Below are 20249 nucleotides of genomic sequence, written 5' to 3'. Positions count from 1 at the left end.
TATACTCATTTATTATGTCTTCGCATTTTTAGAAATGTTGATCGCTTCAATTAATTACTTTTAACTGAAATTATTTTGAAATGTTAGTGCTATCCATGAGAGAGAATAGAATGATTGTAAAATATAATGAACATCAAATTTCCAGGATTCGATACGAATAACAGATTAATTAACGTCATAAGCATAAACTTAAAACAACTAATTTCACGTTACACTCTTAATTTTCTTCTTTTAAAAAGTAAATCAGTTACATAACAAAATTATTTGAAGATTTCTTGTCTGCCAAGGATCTTTCTGTTCCTGTAATCCTACACTAAAAAATGGAAATGGTAAAGATTTGGGGGAATATTTTATGGGGCCCTGAATATATAATGCATCTAACCACATGTAATTATCAGCTAAGTGACTTATTAATTCCAATTTAAGGCAGTCACATTTGTCTCAAGTCATCTCATCAAATTGGAAAAGAGAAAGAAGAAATTGTCACTTGTGTAATCATTTTTCACCGATTCCATCACCCCTCCCAATTAAATAAAACAGGAAAAGAAACAGAAGGAAAAAAAGTTGATAAAAGAGTATAGGGATACAGCTGTGGCCCAATCCAATTTAGTGGAAAATCTAGCAAATGGCCACTGAGTTGGTAACGCGGCCCAAAGTCCATGAAACACGCTAGATTCTTACCGACTTAGAGATTGGAAAATTAACGGGCAATTTGCAGGATTATCCTTCGCTGGGGTGGTCTTTAATTTGCATGGCCAGTTTTGTCCTTAAGGCCCAAGAATTTGCATGGCCAGTTTTGCAAATTCTATCCATGAAAATTGGCCTTAAGGCAGAATTTGCATGCGAATTTTTTTTTTTTTTTTTTTTTTTTTTACCGAGTTCGAATCCACAACCTTGGGATATTAGGTGAAGGACAAAACTTAAAGACCACCAATTTGAAGGACAAAAATTAAAGATCACTCCAAATGAAGGGTAATCTGTGCAAAAAAAAAAAAAAAAAAAATTACGGGAATGTCCATGCAACTAAAAATAATTATTTGAAAATATTATTTTATAAATATATTGCACTTCATACCTATTTAGGGCAGAAATAATCAGAAAACATCCAACAAATATGTATGTTGGATACTTTTACGGTACATAATTATGTGGATTTTTTATGGCAGAGTTTTGTAAACGGGTAAAGGCGGCTTGTAAAGAACTCAACTGTGATGGCGAGATGATAATACAATATAATCAATCAAGATGGAAGTTCAAAAGGAACTCAATTTTTTGGTGCAATTTCCGAGAATTAAAAGAATTAAATTTTACTAAAATAGTTTCATTAGCCCCCTCATTATTATAGAATGAAATTGTGATATATTTCAAGTGACAGTATTTTTAAGAGATAGATTAGTTAGATTATTGTGTGTCATTAGCCCCCCTCATTATTATAGAATGAAATTGTGATATATTTCAAGTGACGGTATTTTTAAGAGATAGATTAGTTAGATTATTGTGTGTCATTCATATATCTTTAATAATTCATACCATATTTTACAATAAACAATAATTAAGTAAAAAAATACTTATTATAATAAGGATATTTTATTGTTGAGATAATAACTTCTACACCAAATATCTTTCTATCCATTTGAATAAATGTACTTTAAAGATGTTTCACTAAAACGGCATCATTGGCCTTAATTATAAGCAAACCTTCGATTGTTACGTTAACATTTCTTTTTTGGGAAACAACATCAAATACCCCTAAAATATAAAATATTTACCCGCCTCATGTCCCTTTTAAAGTAATTTCGCTTCTACCCCAGTCGGCTAGAAATATTTACCTGACATACCCTCTCGCCCAAACTCCTTCCTCCGTGATACCATTACAGTATATTTATATATCATGATGTTATCATGGAGGACTAAGAAAAGGGTTGAAACAGTCCTCCATGATACCATCTCAGTATATTTATATATCACGATGATACCATGGTTTTGAGAAGTGTCACACTGAAGGATTGAAGCAGTTCTCCATGATACTATAATATGGTGGTATATCGAGTTTTTTTTTTTGAGAAAAATGTGTTTTTTTTTTTTTTAATAAATGAACATAATCATTCATAATACCATCTCACTCTACTAAAGCAGTCTTCTATGATATCATCTCAGTATATTTATATACCACGTTGATATCATAAGTTTGGGGACATCTCGAGTAAATAGTTTAAATTTTTTTTAGGGATGCGAAAGTAATGAAGATATAGGCGGTTATTTTGGTTTGAGAGAGCACGCGCCTTCTTCCCCAATTTTTTTTTTTTTTGGTTTCACATTGATCGGACAAAGATTCAAGGGAGAAGAACATAACTAGGCAATAGTTAGAAAATAATTGCATAACCGTAAAAAGGTTATTTGGTTTTCATTTCATAGCAACTAAATATTATACTTCCAAAGGAAAATCCCTATAATTCAGTTGAACGTGAATCAATTCCCAACTAACTCTTCCTATTTTTTTGGGCAGAATATTTATCTTCCATATACAACTGATACAATCATTCGAAAAAATAGTTTTGTTCCTTTTCTTTTTAAACTTTTATTCCTATTTTCTTAATACATGTAAAATTTCAATCATAACTATACATGGTATTTTCGAAATTATCTATTTATACCATAAATATACTTGGTATTTTGGCGAAAATATATTTATAGCATATACATGGTATTTTCGAAAATATGTATTTATATCATAAATATACATGGTATTTTAGCAAAAGTATAATTATAGCAAAAATATACATGGTATTTTCGAATATATATATATATACACACACACACACACATAGTATTTTTGCAAAAATATATTTATACCATAAATAAACATGGTATTTTTTCAACTGAAAAATGAAGGAATGGAGGGATGAGTAATAGGAGATGGAGGATATATATGTTGGAGAAGATTGATACGTACTAGATATTTATCTTAAATAAGAGAATAAATGATGTGTTCATCTCTTAAATGAAAATAAAGACTAAAAGATATGATTGAATCCCTGATTTTGGGGATATTCCCATTTTTCATATATTTCTTTTAATGTATTATATATGTAATAAACAGTGTTGTTTTTGTAGAATAAAAAAAAATTCTGCTATTTATATTCTTATTTATGGTATCGTGACTTCTCATGTAATTTTTTCCAAGATTCAAATGAGCTATCACGTGAGATAACCAAAGGCCCAAAGCTTGAGCCTTCATTTAACACAGGGTCATTTGCACTTCTGTTCCCGTGCTATTCTTTAATTCTTGGCCTTTAAATGAGCTGGTAATATTCACAAGTTATGTTCGAACTTTTTTTTGCACTGATTTTTCTTTATTTGGGGTGGTATTTAATTTTTTCCCTTAAAATCGGTGGTCTTTAAATTTTGCCCCTCAAATTGGTGGTCTTTAATTTGTGTCTTCGCCTTAGCAAATTCTGCCTTAAGGCAGAATTTTATAAAGTAAAATTTACTTGCCATAGCTACCTCAAAGACTTATTTATGAATAATAACAACCTTATTTTTTATTGAGAAAAGACATCATTTGACCCCTGAACTTGGCACGAAAACTTAGTTTAGCAACTAAACTTAACTTGTATTTATTTACCCCCCTTAACAACTTTCAAGCTTAATTAAATACCCCGCCCAGCACTGGGCCGGACCGCTGAGATTTAAGTTTTGTTCACCACTCGGGTGATTGGTCCACGTCATTAAATGTTTTTTTTAATTATTTTTATTTATTTAATTTTCTCTTTCTTCTTCATTCTTTCCCTATTTTATTATTTTATTAAAAATGGACCCCACCGCAGCCCACCACCACCGCCTCCACCACACCACCATACCGCCGCCACCACCACGCCAACCCCCACCCCCAACCAAACAACCAAACCCACCTTCTTCCGCCCTCCACCCCCACCCCACTTCGCAACGAAAAAAAGAAATTCCAACAATGGCTACCTTTCTTCTTCCATTAACAACAATGGAATTCCAAAAATAGGAAAAATCAACAACCATGGAACTCCAAAAATCCAAAAAAAACAACAAATGGAACTCCAAAACTATCAATAACATTCTTAATTACAGAAAAACAAGTAAAATAATCCAGCGGACACCCATTAATCTTTCCTGCCAATTGAATTTTTTTTCCTCAACCTTTAATCTCATTTGCATTTTTTCTCTTTTGCTCATTTAATACCTGAAAGAGGCTATGTGTTTAATGGAGAAAAGATAAACCGGGAAGAAGACAAACATGAAAGAGGGAGAAAAAAATGACCAAGGAAAATGGAAAAAGAAAAAGAAGAAATATTGCAATCTGGGAAAAGACATCGGGAGAAGACAAACATGAAAGAGGGAGAAAAAACGACCAAGGAAAATGGAAAAAGAATAAGAAGAAATATTGCAATTTGGGAAAAGGCATCGGGAAAAAAAGAAGAAGAAAAGAGAGACAGAGGCGGGAAAAGGAGACGGGGGGGTGGGGGTGGGGGAAGGAAGAAGGAGAAAGGGAAAAGAATAAGAAAGAAAAGGAAAAAGTTAATTTAAATGGAAAATAAAATATTAAAAATCTTAATATATCATCAAATTAGAAGATGGCATATGTACAGTTGGGACCACTTTTAGTGTTATTTTTTCCTTCCACGCGCTTTGAGAGACGTCAGACACTTTCTGCTACGTCACCCGCTAAGCGGGGGTATTTAATTAACTTGAAAGTTGTTAAGGGGGTAAATAAATACAAGTTAAGTTTAGTTGCTAAACTAAGTTTTCGTGCCAAGTTCAAGCGTCAAATGATGTCTTTTCTCTTTTTTTATTTAATTTTTGTAGCTTTATTTTTTCAAAATTACATATCATAACTGGTCCAATAACTTTTGAAATACATGTACCTCTCTATTCTCCTCACTACACATTTAAGATTTATCATCTTCTCCAAACTCTAAAAAAAATTCTCTCTCCTCTCTCCCCTACCCCTCACTGCCGCCTCTCTCCCTCCCTTTCTCTATCTCCGGCCTCTCTTCTCCTTCTGTACCAAACTTCGTGAGGAACCGAGCGTTAAAGCTCGTAGCAACATCGTTGTGGGCCGCTTCCTAGTCGAATAACAACCATGACTTTACTCCGGCGGCCGCTAAAGTGCGTCGATGCCACCGCCATCGTCTCGTTGTCGATGATGACGGGTGGCGACGATGGTGGAACGACGCCAAAATCCGAGAATACACTCGATCCGAAAAAAGAGGAGTGTGATTTCACCAATTTGAGCCACCACCACCACCATTATTACTACTATCTCCATCTCCAAACTCCAAAAAAAACCTTAAGGTTCTAGTTCTTCAGATCTGAACTCCATATGCTTCATGTATTAATGGTTTTTGGAGTGGATGGGAGATGTGGTGGATCGAAGAAAGGCGGCGGAGGAAAGAGGGGTTTTTTCCAGCCTTGTTGTGCGCGGTTCGGTAGGGATTTTTGGAGTGAAAGCAGACGGTGGATCGGAAGAAGTGCGGCGGAGGAAGGAGGAGGGGTTTTTCCAAATGTTGTGTGTGGTTCGGTAGGTTTGGTGGTTGTGGTGTTTCAGTATATTTCTGTATATTTCAGTATATTTCGCTATATTTCAATGTACTGTTTCAGTATATTTCTGTATATTTCAGTGTACTGTTTCAGTATATTTCGCTATATTTCAATGTATTTCTAATTTACGAAACAGTTTCTGATACATTTCATTGTATTCCATTGTATATACGCATACTACAATTTTATATTTCTTAAACAATCAACCATATTTCATTGTATTCCAGTGTATATTTTTCTGTATTTGGAAGTATTTCTAAAAGATTGGAATGGAGTAATGTGGAGAAAGAAACGTGGGTTGTTACGGAACTTTAGCCGTTATGCGTGATATATGGTTGATTTAATTTGACTTACCATTTAAAATGAAAGAAGAGAATATGTTCCATAAATACAAATTATTTTTACTTCGCATAAATTTTGTATTTTTGTGTATTTCAAAAACGCGAAATACAACCGAATACGACAAAAACTAGCAAAAAACTTTTGAATTGAGTGATTTTGATAGAGAGACATTAGTTGTAATAGAACCTCATTAGGTTTGCGTGAATCATGGAACCATTAATACAAATTACCATATAATTTGAAAAAGATTTTTATTGCCATAAATATAGCCATTTTTTTATTCAACGACTAGCAGATTTATTTCATTGTATTTCAAAAACGCGAGATACACCTGAAATATAAAAGCAAAAAGCCTACAAATTGTAAATCTTCAACTTATAGCTATAACTTGTTAGAAGCTGTTAAAAGGTAGTTATTTATGTAAGTTTTACTTTTATAAATCTATCCATGCAAATTAAGGCAAATTTGGGCCTTAAGGCAGATTTCTGTCATGCCTTAAGGCAGAATTTGCAAAGACAAAGAGCAAAAATTAAATACCACCAATTTGAGGGGCAAAAATTAAAGACCACCCCAGCGAAGGTAATCCTGCAAATTTCCCATGTTCAAGCCCTTAAAGAACTTTTGCCCCTATAAGCATAAGTTCAATTACGAACGGCAAAAATTAGCATCCAGCCTATTTGAAGGACAAAAATTAAAGAGCAGTCCATTTGAAGGGAAACCGTGCAATCACTTGTTTAACATATTCACAATCCAATCACTAAGAGCCTGTTTGGAAAGCCACTTGGTAATTGAATTGGTGTAATTACTACCCTAGTAATTACACAGCTCAGTAATTACATAGTATTGTAATTACAACGACCTATTTGTTTGTCATAATGTAATTACAGTGTAATTACAAGTGTATTGTTTGGTTGCACAAATGTAATTACACGCTTAGTTTAATTTAAAACTAAAATAATTATAAAAAAATTAAAATTAATATATAAAAAATATGTGCCTTTATAAATGATATTAAATTAGTTATTTAATAATACGTTGTTTCTTGAAAACATGTTAATTAATAATCATATATTTATAACTAATATTGTAAAAAATAATTTATATATAATTTCAAATTAATAATATTTTAATTTTAATTGATTATAAAAATTAAAAGCATACGTTTTTTTGTGAGAACATCATAGGATTGGATGTTTGACAAAAAAAAGAATATTTATAAATATAATTCCATAACACTATTCAAATGTTTGACAATAATTCTATCATATTTGTAAGTGAAAAATAAATAACATGCAATGTGAAATAACAAGTCAATAGTACTAAAGCAAATATTTTTAAAATCGAAAATATAACCTAAATTCAAAATCCGAAAGAATATTTTTAACATACTACTCTTATGTCAGATTCTAACTTTATATAAGTAAGTTTCAAAGTAACATAAGTAATATTCTTATAATTCAAAGGAAAGGGAAAATATAAGTCAATAACCTCATTCACAACGAAATTCTACTTTAATAACGTCACTTTTTATATGCCAAGTTTGTTAATGACTCATTATTTCTAATATTAAGATGTGTAGTTTCAAAATTAGTATATTAACATGGTTATGTTAAATGAATAAAATTAAAATTAAAAAAAATACGAGTAATTACATGGAACCACAAGAAGTAAAGGTTGGGAATGAGAAGAAAGGAAATGAAATATAAATTCTATAAAAAGAAAAATATATTTTAAAAAATACAAATGATTAAAAAGTAAAAATAAAAAAGAAATTAAATAATAGAAATAAAAAATAAACTAGAAAAGAAAAGAAATTTAAAAAATAGAAATAAATTAAATAATAGAAATAAAAAATAAATTAAAAAGAAATAAACTAAAAAGTAACCCTGTAATTACAGGGTGTAATTACACCAACATTCTCGGCCCCCTTGAGGGGTGGAGAGTGTAATTACACCCTCTCAATTACACCCAATTCCCACCTAACTCGTGTAATTACTCGATCAAACAACGAATGCCGAACCTGCGTAATTACACCCAATTCTAATTACCTGGGTGGCTTTCCAAACAGGACCTAAAATATTTTGTCTCAAAGTTCAACCTTTTGTTTCGTCAGTTCTTCTCCATAGACTAGTTCTTCCATCGGAGCAAATAGAATATAGCTTGAAAATTCAACTCCCTTGAGGTTCAAGTTGCTACATTTATTTTAATTGTGGTCGATCAAGCTGTCATATCTTCTGAACAATATTGTACGTAATTCTTTCTATGCAAAAAACTTGTTAATATAAAACTATAAATAGACACACATAAAAATTATACTCAATATTTAAAAGGAAATTAAAATAAAAGTTTCAAAAAATTTCAAGATGCGCAAAGCAAGGGTTAAAACGCACACAAGATGATCTTTAGCCTAAATGACGAACGATGCAAGGGGTAAAATGTGCACGAGACGATAAGGAATAATTAATTTTGATATTAACATATTGAAAAGAAAAGGATTAAAGCTAAAATTTAAATATTAAAGAGAAGAAGCTTATGAATTTGTCATTCACACAAATGTCCCTATTTCGGGGTGATATTTAATTTTTGTGCTTCAAATTTGTCGTCTTTAATTTTTATCCTTCAACATTTTTGGCGCGGCAAAAGTTTAAATTTCACTCAGCAAAGTTTACATCTACCATCGGCATATCTATCCTAACATCTCACAAATTATGCCAGACAATAAAAAATTTCAACATTTAACATAATTTGAAAAATGACATAAGTTTAGATTTGCTCAGCGAAGTTTACATTTAGCTTCGACATATGCATCATAACATCCACAAGTTATGCAGGAAAATGCGAAACTTTCAAGACTCAACATAATCTGAAAATAATATTCCCTCCGTCCCAATTTATGTGATATAGTTTGACTAGGCACATAGTTTAAGAAATGAAGAATGACTTTTGAAATTTGTGATCTAAAATAAGTCATAGATATTTGTGTAGTTATAAATCATTTCATTAAGGATAAAAATGGGAAGTTTTAAGTTGAATTATTTCTAAAATAGAAATGTATCGATTTTTTTTGAATGAAACTATAAAAAGAAAAATGTATTACATAAATTGGGAAAGAGGGAATACATAATTTATGACGCTTAAGAATTCTTACAGATACTTAAGCCGCAAAAGTTCAGTTTCCAAAGATAAAAATGTTACAAAACTTATCTTTGAGCGAAACAGAATATTTCATTAAATGAGCAGCAGAAGTAAAAATTAAAGACCACAATTACGGGGGAGCAAAAATCAAAGACCCCAAATATGCGGAGCAAAGATTAAAGACCATACATATGAGGGCCAATCCGTGCAAAAATTGTACTCAAAGCGAATACCTCTGCAATTCCGACCCGAATGAGCCCAGTTTTCAGTATCCAGATAAGAAGAGAATAGTTGCACTTAATTCCAGAAATACCCTTTTACACAAACGGATAGTATTCTAAAGAAACCGGTCCTTCTTAGCTGGGTCATATCTACAACCCGATAACCCGAAAAACTCTGTAATGCAGCACCTCGTCATCCAAATTCCACGTGTACGTCCGCCATGTCTTTTTCCGGCAACAATGAGTTCCTTGCCGTCAACTTTCCCGGCGAAGTTTCTCAATTTCCGGCCGGAGCTGAGCAGGAGTGTAAAGTATAGGTCGATTAGATGTATGGCGAATCCTAGACGAGTTAAAATGGTGGCTAAACAGATAAGAAGAGAGCTTTCTGATATGTTACTTACAGATAAGGTCTTGCAATTTGCTGTTCTTCCTGAAGCTGCTCTTGGTGCCGATAGATACCTTTCTTCCCTTACTACTATCAGTGATGTTGAAGTTTCTACCGATTTGCAGGTTCCTTTCTCTTATTGTATTGATGTTACTTTTAGCTTAATTTTGTATTATACTGTGTTGTATTGTTTTGATGAATACAGTGTTTGGATACATTGTATCATTTTCCGCTGTTATGTCACACATCTAACAATTTGAAGCATAAACCTATTAGAAAAGTAGGGTACGGGGTAGAGCTATTAATCACACCAAATCGATCGTGACACAAAATGGAACTTTTCGTCATTACATAACGATGGATTTAACGATACGATACAATAAAATTTAAGTTACAGTCAAAACAAACATTTTATTTAAACTAACAACACAATACAATACCATATGTAACAACCATCCAAACAAGCTGTTAGGAAGAAGGTTAGTTGCATTTGCATCTCAGCAGCCATCCGTTTGATAATTAAACTGTTATTAAACTAGCCACCAATCTATTACTACAAAATTCCTTTGAGACTGGCTATGTTTTGCTAAGCTTACAATTTACATAGGCAGAGTTGTTGTAAATAAACTACTGTATCTGTTTATAGATGAAGATAGACTATGAAATAAGAACAAAAAGGCATGTGCAAGGTTTTAGTTGAAAGGAATTTGTGATTAGCTTCATTTTTTAATTAAAAATGCTGTTGAGTTAATGCTAAACTTAGAGTATTGTATGTTTTTCTCTACATTGAGCTGATTTCTTGGTTGAAGAGAAAGCCAAAAGCTTCATCTTTGGCTCTCTGTAACGGAAGTCATAGTCGTCAGCACATTGTGAACTCTATGCATAAGATCTTGTTTCTCTGAGCTTAGAGTATACATGTTCCATCTATTCTTATGATATTATTGTAATTCTGTTCCTTAATAGTTTCTTCTGAATTACTTAAGGGACTGAAGTATTTTTCGAGTGTACTAGGCAAGGAAGGATCAGTTAGATGAATGATCTGCTATATGGTTTTAGGTATTTGGCATAACGGAGATTGTTATCTCCGTTAAGAAGAAATCTTATTTTTCCAGTATTTGATATGCTTTCCCACGCCACTAGCTCACTACATTCTGCCTCACTGCTCCACTGTCTTTCCTCTCGTTTTTGACAATTTAATGTCAGTATTCTGATGGTTGATTAATCAGCTCTGCAACATAACTGCTGAAAAATAACAGTGCATATATAGCATCTGGCTGTTTTGAAAAAGTTAATCTCAATGAGCTTATTATAATCAAACATGCAGGAGTAAAATTGGTTTAGAATTGCAAAGAGCATATTTGCGCCTCATAGGCATTGGAAGACGGATGATCATCCCACTTCTTTATTTCTTTCCCTTTTCTTAGAACAAAAGCAAATCCAACGTTCAGCCCCTTCTCAATGGAATGTTACCGCTGATATTAGGTTGGGGTTGTCTCCCTCTACTGATCTTGATATCCGGATTGACATATTAAAGTATACACGTTCCATCTATTCTTATGATATTACAACGTTCAGCCTCTACTGTTTATATATTAAATGATTTTTCAACATTATCTCTACAACTTTCAGTTGCTGAAGGTGACTTCTTCAGACCTCCTGGTACATTGAGTTTTTCCAGTAACTTCGAAATTTAATTAGCCTGAAAGATGTTTCTTTTTAAACAGACTACACAACATAAGAAGTTAAGGATGGTTTTATTGGGTTGAAAACTAGAGGTGAGTGTACAGAAACAAGAAAACATCCAAATATTGAATAAGATTCGTATGGCATTCAATGGCAGGACAAGGTCATGGTTGCGTTCCCCCTAGAGTAGAATTTACTTGGTTTGAATTTGAGGGTGTGATTTGCCATGGAAGTGATCAAACCCTGTCACTATTCATTAGCAACTGACATATCTTTCTCAAGATAAACTTGTCGTATGTGCCTCTAATGTATGTGACTATGTAAAGTGATGTCTGCTGTCAGCAAGCAAAAAATAAGAATCTGAGATAGGAAAAATTCTAAGTGGGAGTTTTTTCATTGTTAATAAATCAACTTCATATTCACTGTTAATATCAAACTGTCACCATCTTACTACTGCATGTGGGATTTGAGTGTGCGTGTGCGTGTGCGTGTGCATGTGCAGGTTATCTCTCTCTCTCTCTCTCTCCACATTTGTGTGTGGATATGTATGTATCTATCTAGATGTATATGTACATTATAAGGATTTCCTTGTGTATTTATTGGCAAAAGAATTTAAATAGTACTCTACTAGACAACAAATCATTTCTATAAATGACAAGCTTCTCTTCTCTAATCTTCTAGGATGATGCCTGTGACTTGTCATATTCCCATTTGGACTCTCGCTTAAAATTTTCCATGCTGTAGGTTGTAAAGGTCTATGTCTCCGTGTTTGGAGACGAAAGAGGAAAGGAAGTGGCTTTGACGGGCTTGAAATCGAAAGCAAAATATGTAAGGAGTGAGCTAGGGAGGCGAATGAAGTTGCGACTAACTCCTGAGATTCGTTTCATTGAAGATGAGTCCATTGAACGGGGAAGCAGGGTGAGTAATTCAAATCTATTTTCTTGTCAGAGAATTGATTGGTTCTGGGGGCGATCTTTGTTGTTATTTATGACTCCAACGGGGGTAATAACCCTCTTTGCATTTTCTTTTGAGTTTTCTCTCTTATTTTGCAAGTCTGTGCTTTTGTTTCCTGGCTACCAAGCCTTTATGATTCTCCTTCCATAATTTGTTCACTACCAATTCTCTCAATAATGAAGTTAACCTTTGTCTTTGACATTCCCCTACTCAAATGATGGCCAAGTTTGTTGACAACACACCAAAGTGACTTGTATCTTGAACGTATCAGATGCCTGTTAAACACTGCTCGGCAGCATTTGGCATATTGAGTTCCAACTTAATTTGCACCGAGCACCAAGTATAACTTGATTAATTACCATATTAATCTCTTGCAGGGGGGTAAAAGGGGGAAAAAAGATTATATTGTCCTACAAAACCTGTAAGGAATTGGTCACTAATTTAGGAAGAGTGAAGTTATTGGCCTCAACGCCCATTTTTATTCGTCACCGATATTTCAAATGATCGTCAGCTCAAACTGTTTCTTGCATTTGCAAGTTGGTCCAGTTATGTTCTTGCTGAATCAATATCACTCTCTGTACAAGAAAAAAATGACTTATATAGCTTTTGGCACTAGAATATATTCTCGAGACTTATTATACCATAAGCCCTTTCTGAAATGGTGCAGTTATAGAGTTGCATGATCGTGTGCTTTTTCTAGCATATCAGTACTTTACAGTCCCTGAATGCACTTTAGGTCATGCTTATGGTTGACCAATTTCTTGCAGGTACTTGCTATATTGGACAGGATTAAGGATGAGAATGAAAATAAGAATTCACAATCCGGAGCTGCCAATAATGATGGATCATCTGACCAAAGCGATGATGAAGATGGGGACTGGGAGGGTGACGACCCGGATGATGAAGGCATTATTTATGTGAAATAGCTTTCTGGTGCGCTCTAAACTACACTGACTCTGGACTAGACAAAAGATGTATTGCATCATGGTAAGTCTCGCATGTTCATAAAGTTTAGCACATTTTAGAGTGAGCACGAGCACAACACTGAGGTCCCTGAACTTTTGTGTTGCTTAGGCTGCACAAAATTTGCCTTTTAATTCCCAGTGAATAGCAATGTTGTGCTTTTCAGCTCGTGTTAGTATTTGAACTACCCTTTCCATTGGCCAACACTCATATAAAGCTTAGCTTACACAATCTTACTAGGAATAGCAAGTAAACATCGGTAGAACATTAGCATCTCTTCTCTGGAAGTTATCTACATCCATTTATCTCCATAGTGTTGCATGGAGTGAGCTTATTAGTGCAAGCTATTTTATAAAACCTAATGACTGCTATATTTCTTTTACAGGGTGGAGGTGTTTCTTCAGCCATGCAAAGAACATTCGCGCAGTTCCCAAATTGTGGAAACCTTATTAAACCCTGTTCAGAACGTCTAGCTACTTTATTTTCTTGTTTCATTTATAATTCATTTCTGATATACAAATCAATTAAGTAGTATTACTTGGCTTTCCATGCACGAGCTCTGGCTTTGCCTCTCCATTTCAATTTAAGCAAGTTCACTAGCTGGTTTCATCTGTTTCTGGGGAAGAATGTTAAACAAAGGGGTAAGCTATACAATATAGAGCTAATTATACTAGAATCTTTAGTGTAGGAGTTTCTGCCGGATATTTTAACCATTGGAAGGACCTGGATAAAGGTTTTTTACTGTTACATGAGCGATGAGGATCGATACAAAAAAGATTACTCAAGTTCTTGGGCAGACTGCCACCTGCGTATTTTGTGTTGAATATTATGTTTCCAACTTGTATTGCTATAGCGTACTGATAGTATATAAGGCATTAATTAGCTTTTCCGCGATAAATTACACTGGTGGCTGAAAACAATTACAGATTATTTGAAAAAAGGAAAAGATGAAAGAGGAGATCCCAGTATGACTTGTTCATTCACTATTTTAAACTAGTAAAAAGACTTCCTTAAACACAAGCTCAAACAAGACAGCAGGTCAACATATCTTCACATCTTGATGGAACAACCACAAACTAAAAGCTTGTCTCCTAGATGAGTTGGCACAACAAGAAGATTATTTTGCTAGCAGATCTATGGCCAACGTTTCCCTGTTTGTTCAATGCAGTCCTCAAAATTGGACCACCATTATATTCATTGAACCATAAAAATATCTAATAACTCTCAGAAAACAAAATTGAACAGTTACAAGTCGGAAATGATGGTCCTAAGCAACAGGCCAGAATGAAATTGATAAAATGTGATTGTCATATATTATTTTTATCAGACAGCAAATGCAGCATACTGCTTTCTTTCAGTGATGTGCCTTAGCTTCAGCCTTTTGGTGAGACTTGGCCTTAGCCTGAAATGAATAAGATGGACAGAAGGCAATAGAAGTTAGTCTATGTAGAATGACAAAGGCATAGCTCGTATAAAAACAACCTATACATTTTTTGGTTGAATGAAAACCAAATATTTGCAGTTGATACAAGGAGATTGGCAAAACAACTAACAACAAAAATAATACGAGCACTGTAGAAATTTTTGGTCCAAGTCCTTCATCTTAAAATTATCCACGCGAATGTCAAAGAAACGTTACAAATTAGGCAGATAAGTAACGGGAAACAAGTTCCAAACACATCATGACTATCAATATGGATGAAGGAAGGATTACGGGGTGTTCATGTACCCTGAAGTAGGTCCATCACAATGAGCAAACTGTATATTGTATCTAAATTAGACAATTTATAAAGATCATTTGCAGAGAAACCTCGTTTTTTGGATAAGGTCCCAGAGGGTATAAACTAGCTGATATCATTCAGTTCTTGACAGACAATGGGGTGCAAACAAGTATACACTATAGTCTTTCTTTTGTAATTAAGTAAACACACTCATTTTTTTTTTGAGAAAGAATACCATTCGGTCATTATTAAATATGTACACAATGTATACAAGTAAACACACTCGTTGAGGCCCAAGCACAATAAACCTAAACCAACAAATTGATCAGTGAGCTTGAATCTACTTAGCTTCCACATTAAAGCATAAGATTGAATTTGTGCCTCAACTTTCAGTTTGTATCACCATCATACAGGCTGTGAGAACATAAAATTCATGTATCTCCTTTCTGCTTCAGAATCCAAATTCATATAATGGGATTCAATCAGGTATTCTGAAAGAAATAAAGTTATGCTCCATATTGCTACTTAGTTAGACATGCCATCATTTTTGCATAACTTTATTTGCCTTGTCTTTCTAGTCACCTCAGTGAATAATATTTGTGCCTTTCACAATAAGCTGGTTACCAGTCCATCAATAAGGGCGTTCTTTTATATGATCTAATTTTGGAATTCAGCTTGTGTTTACAATATTTCAACTAGCAGAATCTGCTAGCATCTCTATTCAATTATGTAGAATAATTTCAAGAGAGTTCAAGAAGACATCTACAAATCTGATAGCTATAAATTGACTGCTAAAGCAGAAAATTACAGTTTAAAGACATTGAAGAAACATATTAAATGGTGAAACAATCCATATAGAGTAATCTACAAAATCAAGTAAAAACCCATTCTTTTCCAATCCAAAATTACCAATAAACAACTGGGAATCTACAAAATCAAGCAAAAAACAGTTCTTTTTTTCCTATCCAAAAATACCAATAAATAGTAAGAAGAAGAAAAAAAAAATACCTTGAGATACTTGAGCTTCAAGCTACCATAAACAAGTCCAAATGTAAATGCCGAGGTACGAGCCACCTGTCCCCAAAAACAATTAAATCAATTAATTCACTTAAGCATCAATCAATCTAAATCTATTCAGATCCATTTCGTTGTAATAATCTCAACAATTTTATTTTTTCAACAATTCAAAATCGACAGTTTATGGAAGAGGAGATCGAAAAATGGACTTACAAGAGCAAGGGTGCTGGTTCCAGAGTAAGGTCCAGGAAGAGGTGCCATTGTTGACTTGTTGCAAGTAGACAGATCTCTTTTAAGCCCTAGAATTAAGAAAAATTCACAAACCCTTCTTCTACCAACAACGGTGTGATGCGCTTATATCGTGTGAGCTGTAATCTGCTGTGCGCCCGCCTAGTGAACACCTTTGTGGGTTTTTTTGGGTTAAATCTTCAAAATGTATATAATTCCCTTTTTAGCCTTACATGAAAGTTTAATCTTCATATAAAAATGTATATAATTCCCATAAGAGAGATAATTTTCATACATTAGCCATGTTAACTTAAAAATTCACAATGTTAGTACTAATTTCAAGATTTATTCGCACACACTTACTCACCTCTAAATAGAACATAAATTTTTTTGGATTGCTTAACAAATGAGACTTTAATAAATCGAATCACAGCTACTTTGGCTAAGATCTTAAAAACTATGCGATAACATATCGAAAAGGCCTAAGACAATGGAATGGTTGTAGTAATACATACATCTCTTAAATGAAATTGTTGCTTTAAATTACACTGGCCTCTTTCCTCCTAACTCTTCACAAAAATATTGTTAATCCCCTCCCTCACCCCACACAAACACACAGAGAAAAAAACTTCGTAATGCATTGTCATTTTGATTATATATATATATATATATATATATGATAGTACCCTTGCGAGATCTTGTTAAATCCTCAAAATGTACAACTTTTTTAAATGAAATAGATGTCTATAAACAATAAAAAAAAAAACGTGATATTGCTTTGGAGCAAGAAAGATAATACTATTCCATATCTCAAAGAAATTAAACATCGAAAGCCTACAAATCTTTCTTGACTTACCTAATCTTAATATGATAAGTTCAAGGAATCAACTAAAGTTTGAAAAAAGGGGATGATAATTACGAAAGGCAGCTCGATTAATTATTGCTTTCATCCTATGTGAGCCTTGTAAAGAGTGTTCATCGAAATGAAATCTGCTAATGGTAATGGATGGTGATACTGGTACCAACTGCTCCCACGTCTCTTCCTCCGTGGTTTATCCTTGTCTTTTCCAAAAGAACAGAGTCTTCACTGAAAAATCAATCTTCAAAACTATTAAAAAGATGAGAAGTAGTTCTACCATCCCTTATTATAATATATTATACTAATAACGGGATAACTAATTTGACTGAACATCCAACTATTTTTTGTTATGAATAAACTATATGCGTTGCACTCGAAAAAAATATCTAAAAGCATATAAATTATAAATCAAAAAGTAACAGAAAAAAATATTATATAAAATAAAAAGCATGTACTAAGGTACTCAATAAAGATCATATTCTAAATTAATAAAGATCATATTCAAAAATAATTTTCTTGGTTTTAATAGCATCCCACACAAATCGTAACCAAGATAAACAAATAATCCCTATTAATCCTATTAATATTATACTCTGAAAGAAAAATATGGTATTTTTAAAATCTATCTATATATTATTAAAAAGAGGATAGTTTTAGGACAAAAAGTAGTTAATTAGTTGATAGTTATTATTTGAATTTAAAAATAATTAAATATCTATTTTTTTTAAGTAGTGGTTGTAGTGTTACCCAATTCTTTACAATAAGGGAAAAAACTGAAAACCACGTTTCTGCCGGATCAAGTGGTTACAATTTCCAAGTTTAAGTTTTAAAAATTTATAATTCATTTTCCTTTAAATTCTACTTAGAAAAATGAAAAATGAAGGGGAAATTGCTATTCCTAAAAAATTGCAAAAAATGCTATCCATGTTATACTATTCCTAAAAATTGCTCCTAAATCATAGGCACCGATTAATCCACGTCTCTCCACTCAAAATCATAGGCACTGACTAATCCACGTCTCTCCACTCAAAGTAACAAAATAGGAAATTAAAACTCATTCTTTTATCTTAACTAATTATTATTAAGATAAACTTTTCAAAAGGCAATTATTTATTAATTAAACGTCAAGAAAGATTTAAAAAATTCCTAACTAAACATCATATTTTAACTGATGTTTACCTTCAAATACACAAGCACATAGGCACGCTTGGGAAATTTTTTTCTCGTCTTTACTTTCTCTACAAATTGGAACACATAATTAATTGGTATGTGTTTACAAAGCTTTATTTGGATCATTTGGTGACAAGGAAACAACATTGAATGTAGCACACCTTCTTTTTTATCCTTTTCCCTTTCTGCTTAACAATATGCTTTGTTTGTTAAAAAGGAGGAATATTTTTCTGTATTAATTTTCGCTTTAGTTTCTTCATTTCCATGTTGTTGGCCTTTTTTATAGACATGATAAAGCAAAATTTAAAAAATTATTAGAGCCTTAGATGTTATTGCTTAGTTTGTAAAAACAAAATTCAAAAATACTTGATTCGATTGATAAATGTGGTTTTGCATTCTAGATGTTGTTGAATTTTTCCTCATTTGAAGAATACTTTGATTTTTCATGGATAATTTTTTTCGTCGAAAATGCAGTGAATGCATAATTGGTATCCATTGACAAAGCTTGATTTTTTGGTTACAAGGAAATAAATGCATTGATGTGAGCACAAATGAGTTTATATCATAACTCTTTACATTATTTCAAGTATGTGAATACCTCAGCATAAAGCAAAATAGGGATAAAATTCAAAAAATAGCCCGCAGGCGATCGTGGATTCTTGCATTCTAGATTAAATCCAAATAGAATTTTTGATGATCTTGGGTTTAAGAAGTTATTCATCTTTTCGATTTATACTCGATAAACTGTGAGAACGAAAAAAAATACTCCAACTTGGCGTAACGAGGGCTTTTGTTACGATGGGAGAGAGAAAACTTTGGAATAGGAAACTTATGATAATTTAATTTTTCATATTTAAATAAATTTTGAATTCAAGAATTAATAAATAAAGATAGTCAACAACAATAATATAATTAATAATTAAAACAAGTTAAGAGGAATTAAGGAAAAGAAAGAGAATGGAAAGTTAAGGATTCTATTTACATTTTGAGTGATTTCCTTTTCCTCATAATCTAAGTCCTAAACCATCAGCTTTTTACGAATCAAGCATATAAAATTAATAAGTGATATTCAAATAAATACTTCAATTTAAAATTACAACTTGTTGAAGGCATCACTTATACCCATTATTTGATTTGATGCAAAAAATTATTAAAGCTAGTAAACAGTTTGGGGGACCTCCTCTTTCACCTTTTGCTGGCACCACAGCATCCACTGGTGGTGGCAAGTTGATATTAATAGTATTTCATATATATAAATAGTATACATAGTCGAAGCTAACACCTTAGTAGATTGAAATAGCCCTTAACATTTTATTTTTAGTTAATAAATAATTTTTTGAGAAGTAAAAATTAAATGAAAATTATCTAAAGTATCGATACAAACAAAATAATAATAATATAAAAAATAAGTCCTCGATTTACTTTAATTCTGAATTTAAGTTCACAATAAAAACAATATGACATTATTTGGATTACACATAAAATACTAAAATAAAAATTATTAATTGAAATATCATAGAGAATAGATATAGTGTATTAAATTATACTCGAAAATATTATGTAAGAGATCGTTCATTGAAATCAAATATGTAAGCATTTGTAAGTTAAAATATATCGAATAAGGATTTTTTTTTTTTTTTTTTTTGGCATAACACTCAAACCTCTTAATTAAAATGAGAGTAAACAACTCAAATCCTTTCACTTTTAACTACAAATGCTTGAAACTTGCCACACAAAAGAGTTATCCATAGACAAAACAAGTAAATTTGTGATGGTGTTTGCTTGCCGTGTCAATGACAGGTCTCATTATTTATAAATAAAATATATTATAAAAAATATAATACTTAGTTGAATCATCTTTGTTATTTTGGATTTGTGAAGGAGAAGATTAGCAAAGGGAAGAGAGTAATCTAGCATTATATTTTAATATTTTGTTACACTTACTATGTATTTTCGCGTTAAAATTGTTGGTTAGTGTAAATACCTACTTGATTTGCTTA

General features: G+C 32.5%; 2 protein-coding genes across 2 annotated transcripts; one reads left to right on the top strand and one right to left on the bottom strand.

The window, feature by feature from the left end:
• Window positions 1–9312: 9312 nt before the first annotated feature.
• On the top strand, window positions 9313–13807 carry LOC132065082 (probable ribosome-binding factor A, chloroplastic). Its single transcript, XM_059458320.1, has 4 exons — window positions 9313–9779; window positions 12082–12255; window positions 13059–13278; window positions 13640–13807. The coding sequence occupies exons 1-3, from the start codon at window positions 9450–9452 to the stop codon at window positions 13215–13217; spliced, it is 663 nt and encodes a 220-aa protein (XP_059314303.1). The 5' UTR covers window positions 9313–9449; the 3' UTR covers window positions 13218–13278; window positions 13640–13807.
• A 469-nt stretch (window positions 13808–14276) lies between these two features.
• Window positions 14277–16279, bottom strand: LOC132065083 (uncharacterized). Its single transcript, XM_059458321.1, has 3 exons — window positions 16206–16279; window positions 15984–16049; window positions 14277–14656 (listed from the first exon to the last, which is right to left on the bottom strand). Exons 1-3 carry the CDS (start codon window positions 16251–16253, stop codon window positions 14609–14611), a joined length of 162 nt encoding a protein of 53 aa, XP_059314304.1. The 5' UTR covers window positions 16254–16279; the 3' UTR covers window positions 14277–14608.
• Window positions 16280–20249: the final 3970 nt, after the last annotated feature.

The sequence above is a fragment of the Lycium ferocissimum genome, chromosome 7, assembly GCF_029784015.1.
Source record: "Lycium ferocissimum isolate CSIRO_LF1 chromosome 7, AGI_CSIRO_Lferr_CH_V1, whole genome shotgun sequence".
NCBI lineage: Eukaryota > Viridiplantae > Streptophyta > Magnoliopsida > Solanales > Solanaceae > Lycium > Lycium ferocissimum.
The sequence above is the reverse complement of the archived record's forward strand: the minus strand, read 5'-3'. Positions and strand labels throughout refer to the sequence as shown.